This window comes from Triticum urartu, unplaced genomic scaffold (genome assembly GCF_003073215.2).
Source record: "Triticum urartu cultivar G1812 unplaced genomic scaffold, Tu2.1 TuUngrouped_contig_2856, whole genome shotgun sequence".
Lineage (NCBI taxonomy): Eukaryota > Viridiplantae > Streptophyta > Magnoliopsida > Poales > Poaceae > Triticum > Triticum urartu.
In genome coordinates, this window is record NW_024113358.1 from 18,443 (window position 1) to 31,671 (window position 13,229).

The window sequence follows — 13,229 nt, forward strand, 5'->3', positions numbered from 1 at the left end:
TTGTCCAATTGGATGCAATGTGACCATGAAAATGACAATAATTGTGCAATGTTTGTGCTACTCCAATGAGATTTTGGGCATTTGAGGAGAGGGGGTCGGCGGCCAATGAGATTGCACCTTTGTGCGGCTGCGATTTACTAGTAGTGCATTGCAAGAGAGGAATCCAAGATCAAGTTTTGGGTGAAAATGACAAAATTGACTCTTTTCACAAAGTTCGACATAAAATGAATCCATTTTGAAATAAATTTACAAAATGACCTTTTTGCATGACGTCCGGTCCCGAGGAGCCATGCTAGACAGCACAACGCCTTGTTCAACGACGTCATGGGATCACTGTTGACCCGCCACGTCGGACATGTCTCCGAGCATAACGCCACAAGACAAGGCGCCATGCTCTTCACTACTCTAATGTGCCAGCTTCTATATTTCCATAGTTTAGCTCGTCCTCAGCCTTAAACAAACGTGAACCAGAAAATGGGAGGTGTAAATAATGATTCATGCCTAGTAGTATATGGAAACTGGAACCGCATAAGGGCTGGTTGGTTCAGCACTGTACATGGCATTGATCATTCTAGAGTCTAGATACTACTTATGTCGAAGCATGCACACGAGGTGCGAGTTATGGGGAATGGCATGGCGCCCTGGCTTGGGGCGTGAGGCCAACTCCAACGCGTGATTTCATCCTGGCCAGCCGCACCCCTTCCATTCTTCTTCACTCTTACCCCTCGCCGTCCCCGCCGCGCGCTGCCATTGCAGCTGTGCAGCTCGGACGCGCGCTTGCCCAGCCCTCTTTCCCTCGACGCCCCCAAACTATCCAACCACGGCTATCGTGTTTTGCGCACCCGGCGACCGGATTTGGAGCGGATCCGGTCGAGCTTGAGCTCGGCCGGCCGTGGGAGGCCACGCCGTGCTGCAAGGCCGCATACAGGTACCGGCTCCTCCTCTAGCCGCTCGGATCTACAGCGTCAGTGGTCCGCCGGTAGATACATGAATGGCAGTCGGCCGGGCTCGATGCTGGTCCAAAATCTCGTCGGCGCACCGTTGCCACTCATTAAGTGCGAGGACCAGGGCCGGTCCTGGGGCAGGGCCCGGCCCCCCAAAAGTCAGGGGGGCCTTCCAGGTACATATACGTTTGTACGTACAGGCATGCAGGTCTTCGATTGAAAAAAATTGAAGCCAATCGCCTCGCTCAGCCTCTGATGTGCTAGAGATATGGTGGGCCTGGCCCATGTTTGCACGTCGTGGAGACCGGAGAGGAAAAAGAATCGTTCGATTCACTAATCACGGTTTCCTGTAACTTCGGATCGGTTATTCCTGCCCTTTTGGCTGTTCCGCCGTTCATGTTCGTCTAATCCTCTTTGACTCTGCCTCCTCGTGAACGACAAGACGACTGCGGCAGGTACGTCTCGTCGCGCCCTCTCCCTTCGCATGTTCTTCTTCCTTTCTTTTATTTCCAGTCCTGGTTTCCAACTTGTCGATGGATTGAACATGTTAACAGGGAATTGTTGTTAGGGCACTTGAATCATTGCGTGCTTGTAGCCACATTAGATTACGGAGAGAAGGTACTATACTATGCCCTAGCAGATTGTCATTACATCAGATAATCTTCTAGACTTAATCTACTATTTTAATTAGCTTTGTGCTAATTTTATAAGCTAGTTTGTTCTTTTTAAATTTCAGCAGGTTCACGAGTTTGGGTAGAAAGTATGCATCCAGAAGTGATAAAAGAAAAAGGAAGAAGGAGGCAAATGAGTAGATAGAAGAATTAAGAGGATCTCATTCTAAATATATTGTAAGAGCAATACAAGCACTCCAAGAAATCCCGACGAGTTGGTAATAGTTCTTGCGGGTGACCAAAACTAATTGCAATCAGGAAGATGATGGTCATACTTCAATAGATGGCAATGTTGACGTCAACATGCATTATAGCAATGTGAGTGTCCAAGTGATCATGAGCCCATATTTATTTCTATTGCATATTGGATTTTCTTTACTATGCATGTTACTGAAAGAAAGTTTTTCAAAGTTGAAATTGTTGAAGAACTACCTGAGATCTACAACGTCGCAAGAGAGGTTAAATGGCTTGACAACTTTATGCATTGAGAAAAAAATGCTTGATGAAATTGATAATGATACTATCATTAGTGATTTTGCATCTCATAATGTTGGGAGAATTTTTTTGAAGGTAATATGTAATACGTTATGTGATATGTACAATCATTTTGGACGCACTTAATTATTCTTTTTGACACAAATTATATCTTCATATGATGATTATCAATTAGACATTTATATTAAAGGCCCGAGGGGCCCCGAATTTTAGTTTCGCCCTGGGCCCCCAAATTCTCAGGACCGGCCTTGGCGAGGACTGCCCAACAAAGGTCTTGCGCTGCGTGTCTACAACGCCGGAACATCCCGGATGGGTGTTCTTCAAGTGCTCAATTGACGGGGTATGTGTTAATATAGCTTCGGTTGTGCTCTCGAATTTGACTAGTTGTGCTAACTTAAAACTTTATTGTGTAGAATGGATGCAAGTTTTGGTATTGGGAAGAAGAGTACATCGATATATTGATAGAACGCAATTTAGTAGATGTTCATGCACTTTTAGCTAGCATAGAAGCTAGAGATGAGACTAGTGCACTTATTGCAAAAATAGAGGCTAGACGTAAGACTAGATGTGAGGAAGTAACGTCTACTTCTCTACACTCGAAGAAGAAAGAAGCACGCAAGATCGAGCCTCCACGGATCAACAATGAATGCTTCGAGAAGGCACTAAACCAACTTACAGGAGCAGTTATGGAAGTTGGATATCTTCTAAAATGTATTATTGTGGTTTTTGTTTTCTTTGGTTTTACTTTTTTAGTCAAAATTTGATGATGTATTCCCATGTATCAAAAATCAATGATGAAAAAAAGATATGAGCTTGCAAAGAAAAATGTACGCGTACATGATGCAGCCGGGTGCGGACAGGCGTTGGACGCACGGCCACCGCATCCCAGAAATTGCCTGAACACGACTTCATTGCCCTACCCAAACGGACCAAATTTGGACAAAACGGACATCCATTTGGGGTCATGCGCTGGAGTTGGCCTCATGCTATTGAGCATGGCGCCGCTGCCAGGGCGTCATGCAACCAGGCATGTCCAACGTGGCGAGTCAAACGCCCTCGAACAAGGCGTCTTGTTGTCTAGTATGGCTCCCGGAATCCGGACGGTCCTGCAAAAGGGTCATTTTATGAAATTATTCTAAATCGGGTTCATTCTGTGCTAAATTTTGCGAAAAAGGCCAATTTTATTGTTTTTTCACAAGTTTTGGATCCATTGCTCTCTCTCCAGCAAGTATTTCGGGTCTGGGCCAATCCTCCACTAGCGTGCCAGTGAGCACTGTTTGATTGCACAGTGGTTAAAAAAGATGCTCTGGCATTTATTATCAGCACTGTAGCGTGGCATCGCATGGCGAGACCGAGCGTTGGCGGCCAAAAATTACTGTACTCTGTTTTTTTTCTCCTAAAAGTTTACTCTTCTGACCTTTGAGGCATTGTTTAGCACCATTTGTCCATATTTTGAAGGGGAAAAAAAGTCTGATCATTTTCCTATCCCATATTTCGTTTGTGTTCGATGTTTGGGTGCAACATATTTCTAAGGGAATAAATTGAAAGGTACGTACCACCACTGGTCCGCTCCCTCTTTCTGTCCGTTGGCCTCCAGCACTGGTCGCTGCGCATACATGTGCATGAAAAGTACTCCCGCGGATGAGAAGGAGAAAGAGCATCTTCTTCTTCTCTCTTTGAATTCGCCCGCGCATGAACGAGGAAAATGAACGAGCCGCGGAGGTGGCGGGAAACATTGCCGCCAAAACAGATTTTCCTTTTCTTTTAGGGGAAGTACCACATATTTATCCAACAAAACAACACACTACAGCAGTTTAAAACAAAAGTTCCCCGCAAAAAAAAAAGTTCAAGATAAAACCTATTACAAGGTGTACACACATGGTCACCCTAGAAGAAAACAGAGGGACACATGGCCTGGGGCTTTGCACAAAGGACCCCAAGGATTTTTTTTAACAATAAGACCCTTGAAGATCCTCGGGCCATTCAAACCGGTAGCATCGAGGGGCTCCACAGTCGCCGTGGCAACGCCGGACATGGACGAGAGCGGTTATCACTGAAGGAACTCCGCTGCACACCATGATACTCGCCAACTCCACCGCGCGACCTTATCCTGTCCGCCCCCGTTCGTTTGGGGTAAAAGGGACAAACGAGACGGCCCAGCGCGCGGTCGCAAACAGACTTTTGTCCGCTTTGTGTCCGCTTTTGACCCATCCCCTGCCCAAGTTTACGCCGGTTTTGGGATGAAACGGACAGCGCGCGGACGGACGGGACGCGCGCGCTTGTCCTCCCCTGACCCGCCTGTCGGTGGGAGAAACCAACCCCCCCCACGCCATTTGCGCCATTTCCCCCAAACCCTCCCACGTCCCTCCCGCCGCCCCCTCTCTCCCCCGTCCATGGCCGACGCCCCGCCGAGTTCCGGCGGCCTGGCCGTCGACCCGCCCGCAAAGGTGAAGAAGAAGGCGCCAAGGAAGCCGCGGTCGGAGTGCACGCCGGAGGAGATCGCCAAGTTGGACGCGGAATCGGCGAAGAGGAGGGAACGGAGAGCGGTCGTCAAGGTCAATGCCGCCGCGGCCAAGTTCGCCGCCCAGCGCGATGAGCTGGAGGCCGCGCGAGCAAGGCCGCGGCCGACGAGAGGAGGACCTCGTCAACAAAGCGCACGCCATCCTCATGCTTGGCATGGGCCGTCCGGCCGGGTTCCCTGCAGCGGCCGTCGGCCCGCGAGCACAGGCTCGTCGGTCGCCCGGCCTACGCACTGCCAGTCGCCGACGTCGCGCACCGCGCCCATGTCGCCCGGCTTTCCTCCGCCAAGGCACGACGGCCAGACCCGTTTTCTCGGGGTCGCCGGACGTGGGCTTGTTCGCGCCGTCCACACCGCGTCCCGCGCCGTCATCGACCTCAACGTCACGCCTGGGTCCAGCAGCGGGGCGGCGCTCCGTCGAGATGCAAAGAAAGCAAGCACGGGCACCGTTCACGGGCACCATGCCGGCCCCCCGCGTCTTGTTTGACGGAATTGCCAACCCCAACGCCAACGGTCGACGACCCCTTCTACAACCAGTACATGAAGGACGTGATCTTCGAGGGTGGGCATTGGCCGTGCTTACGACCCCGAGAGAGACCCAAAGTCAGGATGGCCGCGCCAGTACGTGCCCGATGAAGAGGCCGACGACCGTGCTGACTACGACCATGGTGACTCGTGGCATGAAGACGATGACATCTATGTCGAAGGTGATGGCGATGAAGAAGAAGGCAATGACGTTGATATTAGTGGCGAGCCATTGTTCATCGACGAGCTCACCCAAAGAGCGGAAGCACAAAAGAAGAGGAAGAGCATTCACACGGGTTCATACACACAAGATGAGGACAAGTTGATTTGCCAAGCTTGGATGGAGATTAGCCAAGATCCGAGGACGGGCGCGCAACAAAAAGGCATTGTTTTTTGGACGAGAGTCCACAAAACATTCCATGAAAGAATATGTTTGAGCCCTACCAATTACAAGCAACCGTGCATCGGCTCGATTCAAAAGAGATGGTTGTTCATCCAACAAGAGTGCAACAAGTATTGCGCCGCATTAGAGAGCGTTGAAGCACGGCCCGTGAGTGGTCTCGGCGTTGGGGACATGGTATGCTCTCCTCTTCCTAGCCCTTTCCTTGCTACGGCATGAGACTTCGCCGTGTATATGTTTACATGTTCACTTGTTGTTGATCATGTGTTAGGCATTTCAATCTTTGGAGGCATTCAAGGCCCGGCACAACGACAAGCATTCACTCTACGCATTGTTGGACGATCATCAACAATTGCCCTAAGTTCAAGGACCAATACCGTGAACTACAAAGGAAGAGAGGACTAAAGACGGCCAAGTCGCCGGAGGTGGAGATGGCGAGGCCTTGAAGAGGCCGAGGGGCAAAGACCAACTCCAAGGTTGATGACATACGTGATGCCTCATCCATGGCATTGCATGACACTTTGCATGGCATGATGTCCCAAAAGGATGTGAGGGACGAGAAGAAGCGACAAAGCAAGGACGAGCAAATGAAGCAATACCTAGACCTTCAAAGGAAGAAGCTTGAGATTGAGGAGGCGGCCAAGAGAAGGAAGCTCGACATGGAGGAGGCGGCCCGGCAAAGGCAGCTCGACATGGAAGAGGCCGCCCGGCAAAGGCAGCTCGACATCGAGGCCGACAATGTCAAGGCCAGGCAGAGGCAGCTCGACAATCGAGGCCACCAATGCCGCCACCAAAGCGAAGGAGGTGGCCCTTGCGATCATGAGCGTGGACTTGTCGAAGATGAGCGACAAGACGAGGGCCTGGTTCGAGGCCAGGCAGAAGGAGATGCTCGACGCCGAAGGCCTGAACTAGGTCGTCCGATCGGCGTGGCCGTTCTTTTTGGAGGCTGGCATGGGTGCCGCCCGCCCGCTGGGCCGCTGGCAGTGTGCGGCGAAAAACATTCATTTTGGAGGCCGGCTGTGTTGCCGGCCGCTGACTGTGTTGCCGGCGAGGACAACTATTCATTGTGGGGGCGGGCTGTGTTGCCAGCCGCTGGCTGATGCCGGCGATGGACGTGTAAGCCGCTGGCTATGTTGCCGGCGTGATGAACCGGGGCCGCTGGCCTGAACTAGGGCTTGGCATTTGAAACGTTACTTTTAGTTTTTTAAATAGATGCGGACAGGATGGGGCAAATGGATGCGCCCGCGCGCTGGGCGCATGGCCACCGTATGCCAGGACACGCCCAGACACGACCCCAAATCCTTACTTAAATGGACAGAATCCGGACAAAACAGACGTACATTTGGCGTCGCGCGGTGGAGTTGGCCTTATGAGTGTGAGTGGTTTGAACTATCATCCTCGAGCATGTTAGATCCTGACACCGCCGTCTTCATCTAATGAGGTAGGAGAAGAAAGACACCAACGTGAGCTACCATCTGCATCCCGCGCTCTAGAACGGCAACACACTCAATTCTAACCAACGTCGTCGCCCGAAAGGGTGATGAACGCCGGCCACCACAACGAAATATCTTCGAACCCAAAGGCCAATGTTGCCGATTGGAGCGTCACCGGGGTGGGGGAGAAGCAGAGCCATCTTAATAAGATCCGGTGCCGACCCCCGCAAAGAATGCACCGCCTCCAAGGAAGATTAGGCCTAACCTATCCTAACAATTCATCGGAGCAATATCGCTGAGGTTCCAACAAGGTTGTCAGAATCGCGATTCTGTTGTATGATTCTACGACTTTACGATTCAAATTAACTCCTATAATTCTATGATTTTAGTTCATTGAATATACATTTTTACGATCCTGATACTTAAGATGCTACGATTTGCGATCCTAGCATCAGTGCTCCGATCCGATTCAAAATCACGATTCTGACAACCTAATCCGGGCCCCACCCGCCTCCGGAGCAACACACATAGGGGTCGAGGACCCGCACCCCCCCTCCCCCTCCCCCCGCCAAGACGAGTTGTGTAGCACCTCACGTTGCCCTCTTTTTTGTATTTTATTTTATCTTACTGTTATAGAAAAATCCAGTAAAAAGCAAAATATCTGCAAAACTGTGTGAGTTTTGCTAGATGATAACTCGTTCTTTGTCTAGTTACCTTTTGGTTGTTACAACTCTGTAACTATCAATTATATTTCTAGAGCCCTCTAAATATTTTTCAACTACTTTTAAATTAATAAATAAGGCGATGAAATGAATTTCGCGGAGAAATATGCATGACACATATTTTATTGTTTAGCCAAAGTGCTTATTTTGTATTTCTAAACATTTAATATATCCGAGTTTTGTTTTGTAGGTTTATATCGAGGATCACTTCGAAATAAGATAAATGTAAATAATGAATTTCATTTTAAAATTAATTGTTATGACATATTTAATTTGTATTCTTGGATTATTGAGAATATTTTAAGTTCAAATGTCTTTTTAAAATACCGAGTGCATCGTTCTCCCCCTACTATTCCCATGACCTAGCGAGTAGAGATGCCCGATTTAACGTCCCCCCCCCCCCCCCCCACCGAGCAGAATGAGAGTTCCCTCTCTCTCCGTCCGTCACTCCAACGTTGCGAAGGGAACGATGTACCTCAGTGCCATCTTTGGGCCCACTCAAATTTTTTATAACATTACACTATTTTGTTTAATTAGAGAGCCCTTAGTCCACATAAGTAAAAAAATGGAAAGCATAAAAATTAGAATGAAAATAGAGCAATTCCCCTACTCTGGCCCAATCAGTTTATAGAAATTTCAATCACTTAGATGACAGCATCATGATGTGCGTCTTGATCCAGCCGTTGGGCCGGGGCGGAAAATTAGGTTTCAGATCAATTGCAGACCTGCACCTACTCACACCTAGCAGCAATCTTTCCTGTATTTCTGATCAAGGAGAAACGCAACTTTTCTTGGTGATAAGCATATAGAGTTAAATACACCACGAGTGTCTCAACTTATCATGTGCAGTCAGTTTGGTGCCTAAAGTTGTAAAATACATAAAAGTGGTGCTTGAACTTGTCCGTCCGTACAAATACAGTGCCTTCTACCATATCCAAACATACGCCCTGTCCGCATCGCACGCCAGCGTGGCGGTGGCCCGCATGTCAGTGGCTGGAAGTGGACGAGTGAGGTTTTTTGCAGAAACCACCCCATTTTATTTAATTACCTAGAAAGGCCCCTCAAATTAGAAATATGGGTCCGACATGTCAGTAGAGAGAAAAATCACTAAAATAAATTGTAGCGTGGGACCTCCTTAATGCACTCACGTGCTGGCCACCTGACCGAAATAAGTTATATGTTCTACTAGTAACTAGAAATGTGTGTACAGTGGCGGAGCTTGGGACACATATTAGGAGGGGCAAATGGGCTGGGGGGCAACTAACATCAGGTTTAGTCTAGATTTCTATGAATCTATGGGCAATTACTTATGACAATATGAACAAATCTTCTGGGTAGGGGGGGCGATGGCCCAGCTTGATCTCCACTAAGCTCCGCCACTGTGTGTGTAGAACAATATCTATACCCCTATATAGTGTGTGAATAACTTTGAAAGATGGCCGTTGGATGAAGCCAATCCGACGGTGCAGAGATGGCAAATCCGAGCACTACTGGCCGTTGGATATTATCTATATTCCACTAGATTTTGCCACATGTACGATCTAGAAGACTTCATGGTTGAATTTAAGCATAATGCACAAACCTCAAAACACAAGCACTTCTCCTTTGTACTAGAATCTTCCATATCATAATTGCCCAAATTTGTTTCTACAAGAATTGCAATTATTTGTTTTTACTTTATGCTTTACAACGCACAATTCCATGAATCTTAAAATAGATTCGATTTTTTATAAAAAATAATTGATTTTGAATGAGATGAACTATAAAAATTAAACGAACATCTACATCATGCATATATGACTCAAAGCTTACATGCTATAATGTGGTATTTATTTATAATTTGGTTGTCAAATCTCATGCGTGCAATGCACGTGTACCTTACTAGTCGCCTATAGATGTGCAATTCCTTAACACATTTTCTATATTTTTCTCAAGTTTCAGTTTAGTTTTCGTGATATGTAAAATTTGTCATATAAAAAATACAATAATTATCAGTAGGCAATTATTGTATAGTTTAATTCTTTATTCTATTTTTATTATTGTGTACTTTGAAGAGGTAAACATGAGCTAATTCTAAAATTTATGTAGATCTAGACAGTTCAATGTATATTAAGAATTGTTGTTTAAATTTATGTATATTCATGCAGGACCACAAGCACAGACAATTATTGTGTATTTTCATTGTATTTTTAAAATACACAATGTGTTTAAAAAATTATGGTGTAATAATATTAATTCTAGAAATGTATTAAAACATGCTAAAGGTGTTTGCAGAAATGTAAGAACAATTTTACGCAATAAATTCTAAAATACACGTTGAACATTTTTTGAAGTATATGCCATCAATTTTTCAAATGCATGACAAACATCATTCGAAAACACGTTTAGAATTTTATAATACATGTGAAACATTTTTCAAAAACATGTTGAACATTTTTTTAATGCACTTGCATATTCCCTAATTCTCTCTCAATATGATAACAAGTGAAGAATTTAGGTGCACCAAGTAAATATATTTTTTGCATGATAACACCAAACATATAAATTGTCATTGACGTGTGCACGGATGCATACCACACACACGACATCCAGTATTAAGAAAAACAATTACATCCAGCCATGCTTGGTGTAGTGTATTTGTTAACATGTGAATGTTGTGCATGCGATGTCCTGGCATCGAATCCCTCTAGGCTCGTCCTTTTTCTTTCTTACTACTATTTTTTTTTCATCCGTTCGCCCGCGTTGATATGCAGCCAAACGTGACAGGTTGGATCCATCATCAGTGCATCCATATGCCATACATTTATGTGTAATTAAATAAAATTTCAGGCAGCTGGCTGTAAATAAAATGCTCTTACTCATTGACATGCGGACCGTCGCCACGCTGGCGTGCCACATGGGCAAGGTGTAAACCCAGATACGATAGGAGGCACCGTATTTGCACGCCCGGACAAGTTCGAGCACCACTTTTATGTATTTTACAACTTTAGGCACCAAACTGACCGCACAGATACGATAGGAGGCACCGTATTTGCACGCCCGGACAAGTTCGAGCACCACTTTTATGTATTTTACAACTTTAGGCACCAAACTGACCGCACAGGACAAGTTAAGGCACTCGTGGTGGATTTAACTCTATATCTAAGCTTTTGCTTAGTTTTCTTTACTTTAATCTCACATCAACCACATCTCAAAAGTAACAACTAAAGATCAGCTGTAGTTTCAGATTTCTTATCAAAGGACAGAGGAGGTGTGGATGGATCAGCCGCCTCAGTTCCTGATTCCAATTATTGTAAAAAGCATGATTATTGGTTAAATAAAGTCACCAAAATTCAAAAAACGAATAAGCACCCAATACATTTGATCAGATCAACCATCTATTGTCATGGGGGCGAGCTAATAAATCGCTTGCTGATGCGAAAAGGGGTCATATCGTCCTGGAGGTGATACTCTTCATGGCCCAGCCGGTGCCCTCGCCGTCGAACAAACAAGCAAAGACATTGTCGAACTTCCATATTACAGATATATATATATCCAACCAAGGTGATCTTTTACATTGGCAAAAGCAACCTTACAAATTGTAGATTGGTAAATTTTTCATTTGTATGGATTACTTCCACAGGGTTGAAGTAATGATATCAGCTCTAATGTTCATTGAGAACTTCCATATTACAGATATAGATCAAGTAGCTTCTCCAACCAAAGTGATCTTTTACAAATTGTAGATTGGTAAATTTTTCATTTGTATGGATTACTTCCACAGGGTTGAAGTAATGATATCAGCTCTAATGTTCATTGTCCAACTTCCATATTACAGATATAGACCAAGTAGCTTCTCCAACCAAAGTGGTCTTTTACACACAAATTGTAGAGTGGTAAATTTTTATTTGTACGGATTACTTTGACAGGTACACACAAATGTACATTGAGACCTTAAGTTGGCTCAATGCAAGTGAAAATAAGAAGTTTGTTTGTTTTTCTAAAAAAAGAAAATTATATTTTATTTACATACTACTGATATAATGTATATCATATATAAATATTTATCAATGTAGAGTGGTAAATAATAAAAATAATAATGCAGAGACCACCACAACCATATGGACATGCAAATCTCACAAAATATATATAGATATCAGTTAAGCATCATTACACAACGTCAGAGGATAGTCAAGGAAACAGAACCAATTCTCCACAAGACTTTAGCAACCTGAGGGGACCGGCAATTCTCAAAGACATCACTATCAACCGATTCTCCATTAGTCCATTGACAGTCTTCAGTGACAAGCTTCAGCAGACAAGCACATCTTCCCCCTGACCGATGCAATTCTTGTTACTCAATTCTTGTCCTCCCTGTTGAACAGCACCCAAGTTGTTTCCCCCCGCTTTATAGATGTTCCAGATTGCGTAGGCGCTTACGCCAGGGCTTAAGCACATCCAGAGAATATAGAGGCTATGAACTTTGCGAAGGTAACGCCTATATATCGTCCAGGTGAGATGCAACAAACATTTATTCATACTAGTCATATAAATAAAAGATGAAAAACAACAGATGGCATGAATAACTAATAAATAAAGAAAGAAAAAAGGGCAAAGAAAATATGTACTGTACCAGGCGATGCTTTGGGGCCTAGGTTTGATGTGCGCCGAGAGATGGTGCATGAGCTGAACGTTTGAGTAGCACATGGAGCCGTCGTTGCGCTTATAGCCGTGGCGCAGGATGAGGTCGTAGAGCCTCTCCTTCTTGTCCTGGATCTGCTCCAGGACCTCCCTCCCGGCTTCTTCTTTCCCGTGCGATGACAAGGCCTAGTCAGTTTGGCACACATCATGTATATTATTATTTTCATCATCATTAAGATTAATAAGAAAAGAAAAGAAGACTGGATAACTAGGGATTTCGAGATCGGACTAGCACCTGCGTGAGCGTGAGATTCGGGCGGCCCAAGCCGGGAGCGGCGGGGCTAGGCCGGCTGAGCGCCGGCGGTAGAAGGCGGCCGCCACCGGCGAGCCTCCTTCCGGCGGCGCATCGGAGAGCCGCCATCGCCATCTTCGGTCAACGGCGACTATGGATCTTGGCTTGTTGGTCCTTGGTGCGGCTAGGGTTGGTTCTTGGCCCTCAGGAGGAGGAAGGAGGCCACGGCCGGCGCCGTATTTATTATATTATCATCACAATCCGCCAGGCCCGGCCCAAACTCCTCATCTTTCGTGGGGAGGAGGTCGGTAGTAGAGTTTATCACGATTGTTGTTGTTGTATGCTGATGGGCCGGCTTTTCCTTTTTTTTTCCTGTTTAGATTTCGCCTTTTTGCCTTTTTCTTCCTTTGCCTTGTGATGACTGGTTTATTATACTCCTATAAACACAAGGCATTCACTTTTTTTTCAAGCTGGTTGCACACTGGATATTATTCCAGGGTGACATGCATGCATAGCTTCCGATGACATCAGCATGTCCTTTTCTTATTTCGGGGAGCGCACGTACGCACGCGGTGCTCTTTTTCCTAATCACTTTCTGTATTCCATGCC

General features: G+C 45.9%; 1 protein-coding gene across 1 annotated transcript; it reads right to left on the reverse strand.

Moving 5' to 3' along the window:
* Positions 1 to 11,809: 11,809 nt before the first annotated feature.
* Positions 11,810 to 12,900, reverse strand: LOC125527078. The gene is made up of 3 exons (XM_048691652.1): positions 12,624 to 12,900; positions 12,321 to 12,514; positions 11,810 to 12,185 (listed from the first exon to the last, which is right to left on the reverse strand). The coding sequence occupies exons 1-3, from the start codon at positions 12,753 to 12,755 to the stop codon at positions 11,999 to 12,001; spliced, it is 513 nt and encodes a 170-aa protein (XP_048547609.1). The 5' UTR covers positions 12,756 to 12,900; the 3' UTR covers positions 11,810 to 11,998.
* Positions 12,901 to 13,229: the final 329 nt, after the last annotated feature.

Bases quoted from the DNA above. Each gene is read 5' to 3' on its own strand.
- LOC125527078 (XM_048691652.1), bottom strand. From the start codon at position 12,755: ATGGCGATGGCGGCTCTCCGATGCGCCGCCGGAAGGAGGCTCGCCGGT. The intron at 12,515-12,623 runs GTGCTAGTCCGA...CAAACTGACTAG, and splicing joins CGAATCTCACGCTCACGCAG to GCCTTGTCATCGCACGGGAA. The intron at 12,186-12,320 runs GTACAGTACATA...GACGATATATAG, and splicing joins AGGCCCCAAAGCATCGCCTG to GCGTTACCTTCGCAAAGTTC.